Source organism: Saccoglossus kowalevskii, chromosome 17 (genome assembly GCF_978046115.1).
Source record: "Saccoglossus kowalevskii chromosome 17, keSacKowa6.1, whole genome shotgun sequence".
Taxonomy (NCBI): domain Eukaryota; kingdom Metazoa; phylum Hemichordata; class Enteropneusta; family Harrimaniidae; genus Saccoglossus; species Saccoglossus kowalevskii.
In genome coordinates, this window is record NC_140657.1 from 16,756,281 (window position 1) to 16,769,412 (window position 13,132).

The following is a 13,132-nucleotide window of genomic DNA, read 5'->3' on the forward strand; positions in this document are numbered from 1 at the left end:
TCACATTAAAAAGTATTTATTTACCAAAAAAGTTCAGTGAAAATTGTAGTGATTGCAACACAATAAACACTGAGTTTTGAATTAGCGCCCTCAGTAATGAAAGTTGATTAAAAAAAAGAAGCCAGCTCGGAAGGGGAGTTTAATAACACACATTTAATGAAAGACACATTTTGATGACAAAAACGACTTTAATGTGGACTTAGGGACGACGTCAAAAGATCGATGTCGGATAAAAAACTTAATTCCTTTAGTTTTTTTCCAAACCCCCCTACCCCCCCACTGAAACTTAATTGATAAATATTGGTCATGGCGTCAGACTACATTCACCATTAAATACAAATTGATAATCGGACAGTAGTATTGCATAGCAGTTGGTTGTCGGGTGGGTGTAAACAGATTTTACAAATGCACCTCATTTGACGCACAGATTTACACTCGAACCAAACCATTTTCTCGTCTTGGATGTTTTTTTTTCTTTTTCAGTTATTTCTGTCCATGATTGGATAGAAAAAAACGAACTACAAATACTCCAAGATTTTTTTGACTTCATTAAAAAATAAAATCGTTTTTGTAGGATGGAAACTTTTTGAGGTCAAAACCCCCCACCCCCAAACTAAAGGATATAAGTTTTTTATCCGACATCGATCTTTTGACGTCGTCCCTCAGTAAATACAAGACAAACAACTGAAACTTTGAATTACACTGATTATTTATGGTTTTAAGAAAAAGCAATACAGTAGCAGTAAACTGATTAGAAGAAAATTTTTATAGTGGAATTCATCCAAGCTATAATAAGCATCAATGTATTTGAATACTGCATAATTGATTCCTAGAGGTTGTGCATAATCAAAACATTCACACAGCAAATTTGATTTAGGGGAGGAGGGTGATCAAAGATGATTTCAATTACCGTGCACAAAAATCGCATCGCATTGTGTTGTTTATATACGGTAGCTTTTTATTTTTGTACTGACTTGGGATGACTGTTTAATAAAGAGATTACGTCTACTGTGTGCATGTTTTAATTATCACCAGCTCCAAATTTGAACAAATTCATACAAATGTGTGTGAGGAGGATGTCCAAGTCGCTATATGTAAGCTTAGATGAATTACTCTGCTAATGCACTTGGCTGTAAACTTCTCCATGCTGAATGTCTGTGGAAGGTATAGATGTACTTGATGGTGAGAGAAGGCAAACACATTGGATAATGCTTTCTACACCACTAAACGTATGACTGAATATATTTTCTTATTTTTATGACTAATCAGAATATTTACAAAAATCAAGAAACACCTATGTCACATATATCCAAACTGACAATCCCAGGGCATAAGAGAAAAACGATAACAGTCAACTTGCAATGGTCTGCGGTGCCTCCATCAACATTAAATTGCTGAATCAATAGGAATATAAGGTAATCGTCTTTGCTGAGTTTCACTGATCGCCTCCACCGTATCGCTTTGGCAGAGGGTTCACCAGCATACTCTCCAAGCATTCAAATACAGTGTGTGGATCCTGATCGGCGTTCACATGCTGTGCACTCTCATAAAAATCAGCAATTTCACTGGCATATGCCTGGTAGGAAGCCAGTCGTTTCTTTACTTCCTCTTCAGTGTCTTTTACGTGTTGGCGACAACGATCTTTGATTTCCTGAGTTCTAGGCGGGTTGTACAACTCGTGGTATCGCTCACCGGTAATTGGATCGGTAGTTCTCAGCACAAGTCTTTCAATAACAGAATCATTTGGCACATCCAAGAAAAAAGTTCTGTGCAAGAAGAATTGAGTTGAGAATAAGAGATAATATACGATACAATATATAATTTACATAAACACTCAACAATTATTAAAAAGAATGATATCATTGAGCCAGTATGAGAATGTGTGTCTAAACAACATAATAAGTGTGATAAATTTGTAATATGACCGATTTAAAACAAATCCCTCATGTTGTGTGACTTTATTTTTAAAATCTGGAATGAAACGCTGAGACTATAGCCAAAAAAATAATAACATGAAAGCCATTATTGAGTATTCAGTAACCATATGGCTTATAAGTCAATTTTCTTGTTTGATTATTTATTGTTTGTGTGAATGACTCGAATTTATTGAATTCAATCAATAGTGGGAAGTTTGGTTAAAACTCATTTCTAAAGTGCCCGTCCAAAAGACTATACTAAAACATGATGGTAGATGAAAATAACACTAGCACCATAAAGTACAGACAAGCACACAATGATCTAATCTCATTAATACCCGCCTGTCTTACCCCAGAGAAAACCAGTCCCATGATAAAAAAACAATTTCAATGCCAATTATGATATAATAATTATCTTTCTGAAAATAGAGTAAGAATAACTCCACAATTTGAATTATTATTATTAATTTGTTCTATTTAATGTGTGAGTGTACAATCAAAATAAATAATATTTTTTTGATCCAGCATAAAATAAACCCAGTTATAACATGATTATTCTGAATCTAGCAGTCTGATTGGCTGAAGCAAGGTCTTATATGTGGCACTAGAATACCTGTGATTTCACCCCTGAAACTAAATAAACTGACTAAAATATCTAGCTATATCTAAATCGTTGAATTGTGAGCACTGTTCATAGTGATTGCAGGTGTATAATCAAACTTAGGCTTAGTTATTATTTCCCACCAAATATGCTACCAAACAACCACATTCGCCGTTTATAACCTGTAAATATTAGTTCATGTGCACTTTTAATAGAGCAAATATGGTATCTCGTACGTGAAGGTGTGTAATGTGACACTTGAACACAGTGTATTTATATCATCAAACATCTTAAAAAGTTCTGTTTTGGCAAACAAATTTGAAAATGTAATTTATGTGATAGTTCATTGACTTGAACAGCATATAGGGTTATTATCTACTCTGGAATTTTGATACAAGCAATTATTTAAAATAAAAATACTGGTATTTACCTGTTTGGTTCAAAGCCTGCACTGCAAAGGTTTTCAGCTTGTTCTCTTGTTGTTGGAAATCCACGTAACACCCATCCTCTAGAAACACAGTCTATTTGACATAGACGATCTTTTAAAAGATTCAATATCAGATTATCTGGGACTGAAAAATAATAAGAGAATTGTTAGGTGGCCTGTTCATGCACTATCCCAAAATTTGGAATGCTTGTAAAACCATGATCTTCTGCGGCGAAAATGTCGTTATTTTTATGAATTTCACTGATCAGGTCATGACACTGTGACCAGAGATGTGTGTGTGCATAAATTATTATGAAGGTTCTCTTGTTTAAATAATGAGTAAAACTAAATACAGTTGCTGAACTTTTTGATCAGAGTTTTGAAATATTTACAAATGGCGAAGGTGAAGTGCATCCAGTACAAATACTGTAAAATACTTTATTTTAGCTGGAATTAATTTTCATTGAAAAGACTTTTTGGGTGTTTTGTATGAAATTTATTTTCACTGAATTTTGACGAATTGAATGTGGAAATAGGAAAATAGATATATATTTGCTGGATTTTATTTTCACTGAATCATTCCTTCAGCCAAAATAGAGAAAATTAATTCCAAACGAAAATAAAGTATTTTACAGTACTCCAAGCGAAAGCTATAAAACCAAGAGCTAGGTTTGACCATGCTTTGTTTGGATCTACAGATCATGGGACTGTGATAATGAATGTCATCAGCAGCAAGTATTGATGAAATGAAATACACATTGATAACTTACTCATCATGTCTCGTTCCACATACGGTTTAAGAGCTTCGCCCATCTTGGATTCATTAGCAATGGCTTCTTTCACTAGCTGACCAGTGGACACTGCAAATAATATAGCACAGCCTTTAATATCATTCATAAACTACACTCTCAAGACATTCACAGGACTAGTTCAGATCCATACAGATATTACACTACACCAGAGATATACCTACTGTCACCAAGCTCGGTCAGAAATACCTTCGTCCTGCTACTTCATCCATAATCGTGCACTAACATACAATTAAATGCAATGAAACTATCGTATTTGAATATTCACAATACTAATTTAATACACACGAAACTATTACAAACTCGTTAAATCAATACAATTCAGGACGTGACACATTCAATGTCCTAACCAGGATACCCCTGATCAAAACAGAGATAAATTAAACGATTCTATACTATATAATGAGTGGTCGACACAACTCAACAAACCAAGATTACATTAAATTAACAAACAGCGTACAAACAAATGACAAGAGATATATTGACCACCAATGAGAAATTTGATCCAAACATAGCAGGGAAATTATAGAAAAATTCATAAAAATGGGCAGAATATTCCACACAAATTTTTAGCAGGAAAAATTAGCTTTCAGATGATAGTAATAAATGTAGTCACCTGAAACACAGTGATATTTGCTAGCCAGCAATGCTGCCTGTGTTTTCTTGCCACTACCAGTAGGTCCAAGAATCACAATACGTGGAGTGTGTGGAGCGGCTGTTCTCAACTGACTGTTCAAAAACGTCCAAGCTATGAAGTAAAAAAGATTGCAGTCATCAATACTGAATGAGGTAAGCTAGGAATTTATTTTGTTATTCTATAGCATAATAAACGTGATAATGTTATTAAAAACAAATGAGGATATAGTTTTCTGTATCATAAAATAAATCTTTCTGAAAATTTCATACATTTCAATGATTTTGTTATTAGAGTGTTATCAGTGATATCTGCTGAGTTTGACCTTGATATATGCACTTCAATAGTACTGTGAAATACTTTATTTTTGTTTGAAATTAATTTTTGCTATTTTCACTGAAGGAATGACTCGGTGAAAATAAAATCCAACGAATATACCTTTTTTCTTATATTTTAGATTCAACTCGTCAAAAATAAGTGAAAATAAATTCCATACTAAACATCCAGAATGTTTTTTTCAGCGAAAATTTATTTCAGCTGAAATATTAACCTTTTCACCAGATTTTCTCGCCAAAATTTTTCTACATTTTTTTCTTATATTTTTCAATATTTCTGGCAATTAACCCTACTTTTGGAGTCAACAGACAAAATTTTAGTCAATTTTCATTTTTATCCAAAAATTTTGGCTATTTTTCTCACAATTTTTGAAAGTAAAGCGCAGACCATAAACACGACTACTAGTATTTTATGAATTTGTGATGAAAAGAGGGAACTGTTGGTGAAAAGGTTAAAGCAATTGCATTTTCTACTACTACCGATAAATCCACATTTTTTCTGTCCTGTTTTTAACAAAAGATTATGATCATTACCTTGTGAAAAGACATCAGATTTTGGTTGATCAGCGTTTATCTTCTTGGTAACTTTACTGTAACAATCAAGAATGCCATCAATGTGTCGATGGTAGACAACTAAACGGTTTACCATGGCATCCTCGTTGTTGTCATCTGGTTCCACAAGACGATTGACAAGTTCTGGGTCATTTGGCCAATCAAATGTAGTGTGGTATACATCTGTTGAATAAATTTACAAGATTAGATTATATATAAAGCTAGTAGCTCAATTAATTTGAGATTCTAAAAGTATCTGACAAACATCCAAATCTTTTATTATTCTGTAATTAATTTACCTATACGTATTAAAACACGGACAAAATGGATATAATAACAAATCAATAATTATTCAAAAGTGCTAGCACATGAAATACAAGTACAAAATCAATCATCATTGAAATTTGAACGTCTGAGTAGATATTTCTCCCAATAAAACTTTAGTAATGATTTCAGAGAGCAACTTTAACAATAGTAATTAATAATTATATGTTGGCAAGATATTAACCTGATATTTAAAGAGGCACTGGTTGTTTCAAAATTCTGTCGCTATTTTAATTTGAAGAAATTTGCTAATCATGTGACCGGATCACAAAAACATGGTTTATCTAATATCGCGATCTTAGTACTGTGTGTGACAACAAAGATAACCTATGATATGGTGGACGATATGTGCAGAATAGCAATTAAAAATGTGGAAACCGCAAATAAATGGACGAATTTTTGGCTGACCATAAATTATTTTGTTATCATGTTCAACACTGGATATTCAAAAAGTTATATAAAAGACAAAGAAAAAAAAAAGATAATATGAATCACAAAATGGATAATTAACCAAAAATGTGTTGGACATAGTTATAAATAAATGTTGTAAAGATGAGATGTTATAGATGAGTAGTGACAGATGTACACTAATTTAGAAATATCAACATGGGATTTTCATTTTATTGTGTTTAGGTCTCAAACTGACTGTGTTGCACCAGTGACATCCACTCACATATTGTAAAACATTGTACAAAGTACAAAAAAAATTGTACTTACTTTCTGTCTCTGGATCAATTCTTTTTCCCATTTGCCGTTCAATGAGTACAGTATCAGGCGCATCAAGCAATACTACAAACGAAGAAGAAAATATGTAATCATTGACATGAAAAATAGGACCAGTAGCTATAACCTGCATACAAGATTGCCCCTATAATATCTCAACAGTACAGCTGGTATCATTGACCCGACATGAGTTGACTACAAGTCTACTGCATCTTGCACACTAAATAAGTCATATTACAATGATACAACATAAAATAAATGACATGTCGAGTTTATTCAAACTTCTATTTATGGTTTATGTTCATTCTATTGGAGATGTGCTTGAAATAGAGAAATACGGTGTAATTGTAAATCTCTCAAAACAATGTTTGTTATTTTGAAAAATAAAATAAACATATTACATGGTACTTCTGCCATTTTATAATCTTATCATGAGTCTTTTAAGATGGGCATACAAAAGTTCTGAAAATATAAAAATCCAATACTGAAAGCGAAAACAAGTACTAGAATGGAGATGGTCGATGGAGTGCAGTTCAAAAATTGGATTGTGACACTGTATTTTGGATTATATCAGTTAAAATAAAGTAGTGTCTAGACATATCACACACTGACTCAAAGGAATTCAGAGACGATTCTATAACATTATACCAATTCCAATTATTGTTTCATTAAAAACACCTAACAAAACAAAATGTTCAAAGCAGCTCACCTTGAACTGATTTCTGCTGTGTTTGTAAATTTTTGAAAAAAAAAAAACATTCTCTCAATATTTAAAAGTTTTTGTGGTGGTAACTATGCTAACAAGTGGCATGGTTGTAAGCAGCCACATATAATTACTTACACAGGCAACTTTTGAACTCACATGTTCCACACAATCCTGATGTGTGTAGAATTCTTTGCGCAACTGCACGCCTACTTTCCTATTTTGGAAGTGTTCCGCTACTTGGTTCCATGATGTCATGGCATATAATGAATAATTAATTGCAATGAATAAGCTACAGATAGATCGGCAGTAATTTTGGACCATCAGAATTTTTATCGAAAGAATAATGGGCCAGTCCAAGTTTAAACTTCATTTAAGTCCAAATTTCAAACTCACCAAAATGTTTGGGATGTATTCCAACAGTTTGTAGTGCTCTAGCTTGTTCTCTGGTTTGCGGGAAACCTTCCAGGACCCATCCTTTCTTCACACAGTCAAACAACTTCAAACGATTCTGTATCAACTCAACCCACAGCGCTGTGGGGATTTCCTAAAAGCAAAAATGAAAACATCAAACAAATTAGTATCAATGAAAAATGCAGTGATTGCTACATCAAGCGAAATTATAAGATAGCATCATAAAAAAAAAAAACATGAATATAGTTAAATTCTTGTATCATAAGAGATGTTTTACTGAACAACAATCAATGTGTACAGTCTCTGAACCAGCAGCCAACACTTAATTATTAGAGGATAGAACCAACAAATCATCAAGTCTAATTCCAAAGCAATGCTATATTGCATGGTGCATGTACTACCGGTAAGTTTGATTGATTATCCACAAAAATTGCTTGATCTACAAGCAATTAGAATCAATGAAAGGCGAACACAAAGGTGAACCATACAAAGCAGTGTCAGGTCACATCTAGTGTTCTAAAATAAATACATCCCCCAAATTTGATTCCAACCTGGATTTCATTCATCCCAAAAAAATAGGCAATGTTTATTTGCACACTGAGCTGAGAATAGTAGTTTTATATAAAGAGATTCAGTGCTTACCTCCTTCCTGGCAAGGTATTCTTTAGCTCTGGCAACTGTTGGTGAAACGTCATCTTCCAAGATATTTTGAGGTGTAATGTGAGCACTTCTCAGTTTGCTACACACTAACTTAGCTATAGTTCTTTTACCAGATGCTGGTGGTCCGTGAATCAAAATTGCAGGCACTGTAAAAAAAACAAAACAAACATGACATTTTTCAGACTATTCAGGTTTATGCTATGATATTGTGTAATTACACAGTCTGTGATGATGTACAATAATTAATTTTCTGTTCTTAATAGCCAATATTATGTCTATTCATTGATATACCAGAATAATAAAGTATGAATAAGTCATACACAAAGTAAGTTATTTCCTTCACAATTAGCCAAACATTGATATTGTTATCTGTCTACAAGCTTTTAAAATTGGTAGCTCTTTCTGTCTGAGCCATGTACTGTAAAATACTGATTCAGTGAAAATAAAATCCAGCGAATAGACCATTTTTCCTATACTGTAAAATGACTAATTTTCACTGGGTTTAAATTTCACTGATTTACCATTTCAGGCATATTCTGTGGGTTTTAAATTCAGGATTTTATCATTTAGATAATGTGTTCTATGCTAAATTTTACATATTCACTGGGTTTTAATTTAGCGCATTTTCCAGTCAGCGAAATAAGCTAAATTAAAACTCAGTGAATAATTAACCCTTTTACAGTATTCAGGTTTATGCTATGATATTGTGTAATTACACAGTATGTGATGATGTACAATAATTAATTTCTGTTCTTAATAGCCAATATTATGTCTATTTATTGATATACCAGAATAATAAAGTATGAATAAGTCATACACAAAGTAAGTTATTTCCTTCACAATTAGCCAAACATTGATATTGTTATCTGTCTACAAGCTTTTAAAAATGGTAGCTCTTTCTGTCTGAGCCATGTACTGTAAAATACTGTTTCAGTGAAAATAAAATCCAGTGAATAGACCATTTTTCCTATTTTTTACATTCAATTTGGCAAAAATTAGTGAAAATAAATTTCATACAAAACACCCAAAAAGTCTTTTCAGCAAAAATTTCACAGTATACAGTTGATCTACTATCTATGCAGCAATAATGATATATCTCCTAAATTTAGAAATGTATACCCAAAATTTAATGTTCGTTTCTATTTGATATACCACTGCATGTAGTGGTATGTTGTCATAATTTAACCCTTACGTAGTCAAGTCAATGTAAAAGTACCATAAGGCTGACAAGATTAGGATTAAAGTAAAACATGATTTTGATAAAGTAGATTGAGTTGCTTGAGCATAGTAATAATCAACTTACCGTCATCATTATCTTTTTTTAACTCCTCAATAAGAAATTCAAGAGGGTCTTCAGGTTTATTGATTATAACTCTTTCTATGAGTCTCTGAAATAAAAACACAAGGTATTATATAACACGCACAGTAGTAAGCCATTATCTGGAGTGATATTAGTTTTACATGTAAAAGGATTTATAATATAATTCCACAAAAAACTGAAAATGTTCTCATTTTGTAGGCTTGGAGATTATTCAACTATAGACTATTAACAATGATGAAAAGGCTTGCTTTACACTAATAAATGTGCGATATAAGGTTTTTTTTTCACATGAAATGCTTATACATTCACTTCACAGAGTACATGAAGTAGAACTATAAAGCCCTTACTTAAGTATATTTAAAATAAATAGGTATACTATTTTTTGAAAATATTATGATAACTCCACAACCTTTTTACTAAAATTTTACAAACTGGAAACATTCTCAAAATCGACCACATGTCCTCAGAAGAATCAAGTTAAAGGTAGAGTGTGCTAATGCAGCACGTTAGCAAGCAAGTTTGCTAGCGATGATCAGTTACCAATTAACAAGCGTCAAGATCTGCTTTTTAAACTGCGACACCACTACATGATTTCTTCAAACCAGCTGGTAAAAACACATCATGTCAAACCACTACAGCCTTTTGATTACGCATTATCAAAGCAGTGGTTTATCATGTTCACACACAATCTCACAATCACATCAGTTAAAATACTACTGGATGCTTGTCTGAAAGCAACACTGCTAAATGACTAACAAATTTGTTTGCTAACCCACTCCATTGCTGTTTGAATGCTTGGAGCAGTGGTAATAATTCTATGGAGTCATTATCTCCATTGAAACATATAACTGACTTCGCAGTTTATAATTGTTCGTTAGTGTATAAACTCTTTGCAAATCACATCAAGTCTCAAAACTTTCTCCTTTAAGGATATCTCATGTGACTGAAAATGCAGTATATGTTGAATAATTTCCATGGTAACGTTGTTCAAACATGAGGTCAATGAATACCTGTTATGCTGCCTACCAGTACCAAGAAAGGAATTTATGTTAAGTGTAACAACACAACGAAATTAAATAATAATCTGAAATGATCTGTAATCTATCACATATTTTAAAAATATCAAATGAAAGCAGTGTTGTCAGTGTATGACGATTATGTGGTTACTCTTGATTGGATCCCTGTGACTGACCCGTGATATCCAAGAAACGACAATATGAAAATCGGATACACAGTATTCTGAACATTACAAACGCAATTTCAAGGCCAAAACATAAACAAATCAGAAAATCATTGAAGTTACAAGCAAAAATGTTGAACATATATAGGACACCAATGTAATCGACTGGGGGAATTCAAACTAGGGGCTTTCGTTGTACCACCAATTTCATCAAACCCTGACACTGGTTTCAATGGCGGTTATGCATAACGATGGTAACTATGATCCACATGATATAAAATCAAACTCACAATTATATAACACTGTTTAAAATCAAGCCCCAGTAACTGGTTACCTTATAGAGATCAAATATTCCATGTCTTTCAGCGTATGTAGTAAATTCCGGGGGAATTCTCAGAGGCTTCTTGGTGGCATCCATTTTGAAAATGATGTTTTGCGCGAGTTGCTAGGGGAGCTGAGCTGACAATATAACAAAGAACGTGATTGGCTAAAAGCAATCACATTCGTAAAAGGAACCCTGATTAGCTGAAGTACCAGCCCTCTGGGAGGTCAAGTGTCATTTAAAGGCGTTACACAAGTAAAACTGAGCACCGTCACGGTTTTGCTTCAGTTGATCCAAAGACATTAGAAGATCTTTTCGAATGTCTTTGGTTGATCAGAAAAAAAAACGTAAAAAAATTGTAATTTTTGCAGTTGTGAAAACAGCCTCATTGATCAGCAATTTATGTATTTATTTTATCGATGTTAGTCATAACAATTTGAGATTCTTTTCTATCTCCATGGTTGAACCATGGATGTACTAGTAGTACATCCATGGTTGAACATAAATATCATGCACCCCAAAAAATAAAACCGAGAAAAATGCACAATGACTATATAATAAGGGTGTACGGTATGTGACCTCGTGTCAACCAATAGTGTCACAGGACGCTAGTCTGGTTCCCTGCCCCATTTCAACGCTGAGGGCGGTTTTAGAAAAGGGACCTTGTTTTTCTTTGAGCCCTCAGCGGTGAAAACTTGGGCAGGGAACCAGACTAACAGGACGCGTAAGTGTGATTGCGTAAAGAGATTTGAACGAGAGTATCACTGACCGAGAGTATCAAGGGGGCTTGAACAAAACGCACGTAATACTTGTATGTACACATCTTGCGAATAAAAAAAATGCTAAAGAGAGAAACTGGAAAAAGCAGTCCAAGACGAAAACCAGTCAGTTATTTCACAGGCTCACTCATCTGTGTTAATTTTTATAGGAATGTACACTGTCCAAACACCAACTGACGCGCCGAATCATCAAAAATGACGCCATCAACGGCAGTGAATTGGAGTCTGTAATGAGAAACGAGTAAGGTACTAGTAAATAACTACAAGCTGACGAACCGACCTCACTAAACGAATCGCACTACTATACGAGTCTGAAAAGCGGGACACAACGTAATTGTAATATAATTGTACACGCATCTTTATTCCCTTTTATATCCCACGTTTTTTATGTTTCAAAAATTCTCAATTTGTTTACGACGTCGTTAATTTTGTCAGATCGTTACACGCTGAAGTAGTCCCGGCACTGTACCACGGTACCGCTCACACATGGAATATGCATTTACTCCAGTTACACGGCGTAGCATCACAATAAAGACGTAGCGGTACTAGTATTTTGAAATGCAACGTAAAACCCCGGGGCAATACATAAAACTTGCCTAATGGGGACGTGCCCCTGAAATGGGTCTCGTTTTTTGGACTTTAGGTATAAGTATCGGTCTTATTTCTGGTCAAGTTAGGTATAAATATCGGTAATATTTTTCCGATTTGGTATACTTGTTCAACCCCACGTTTCTGATAGCGGACCCCTAAGGAGATCAAAGAGAAAGCGAACTGTTGTTTCCCATTTAATAACCTAAATAACCTGAACATTGTGATAATAATATGCTCTTATGTAAGTGACAGAGGTGTTTCTATGGTCAAAGTACATATTTTAATAAATAAATATACAATGCAGCTTACAAGTGCTTCTATTGGAGATGCTTTTCTAATAGAGCAAATACGGTAACTGTTTTATTTGGAATAAACAGTGGTGACAGAAATGGTATAAATATGGGTATAGATTTTGCTACTATCCAGGTATAAAAATAGTCACACTTTTGAGCACTCAGGGGCACCTCCCTACCCAGCTATGTATCAACTGCCCCCCGGGCGTAAAACCAGACAGGACCTTCGTGAAGTTTTAGATCAACCTGTTACTGCCGTTGAGGTCGCACGAGACTATATGCGAGTTTATCATTAATGGCACAATCAATTATTAACAGCGATAAACACACTAAAGATTGTTATTACCAGTATTCATGGCTTGTCGGCGACTGCGTCTCACATATCTGTGCCTTTTTCTGCTTACTGTCACCATTTGTCTGATTATTGTGTCCTTAAACGGCTCATATGATTACAAGGTGAGTGCCCTTGACTGATTATTGGCGGAGTCTAAGACAGGCGAATGTCCAATGAAAACTGAAGCAACACGATCGACATAAAACACTCCCTC

General features: G+C 34.0%; 1 protein-coding gene across 1 annotated transcript; it reads right to left on the reverse strand.

Annotated features, from left to right (window-relative positions):
* Positions 1-1,232: 1,232 nt before the first annotated feature.
* Positions 1,233-11,051, reverse strand: LOC100368938 (adenylate kinase 8-like). The gene is made up of 10 exons (XM_002735536.4): positions 10,934-11,051; positions 9,402-9,486; positions 8,081-8,244; positions 7,421-7,571; positions 6,316-6,387; positions 5,257-5,457; positions 4,370-4,501; positions 3,715-3,804; positions 2,948-3,089; positions 1,233-1,766 (listed from the first exon to the last, which is right to left on the reverse strand). Exons 1-10 carry the CDS (start codon positions 11,015-11,017, stop codon positions 1,436-1,438), a joined length of 1,452 nt encoding a protein of 483 aa, XP_002735582.1. The 5' UTR covers positions 11,018-11,051; the 3' UTR covers positions 1,233-1,435.
* Between the last annotated feature and the right edge of the window lie 2,081 nt (positions 11,052-13,132).

Bases quoted from the DNA above. Each gene is read 5' to 3' on its own strand.
- LOC100368938 (XM_002735536.4), bottom strand. From the start codon at position 11,017: ATGGATGCCACCAAGAAGCCTCTGAGAATTCCCCCGGAATTTACTACA. The intron at 4,502-5,256 runs GTAATGATCATA...TTTACTTCATAG, and splicing joins ATCTGATGTCTTTTCACAAG to CTTGGACGTTTTTGAACAGT. The intron at 3,090-3,714 runs GTAAGTTATCAA...ATTATTTTTCAG, and splicing joins TGTGGAACGAGACATGATGA to TCCCAGATAATCTGATATTG.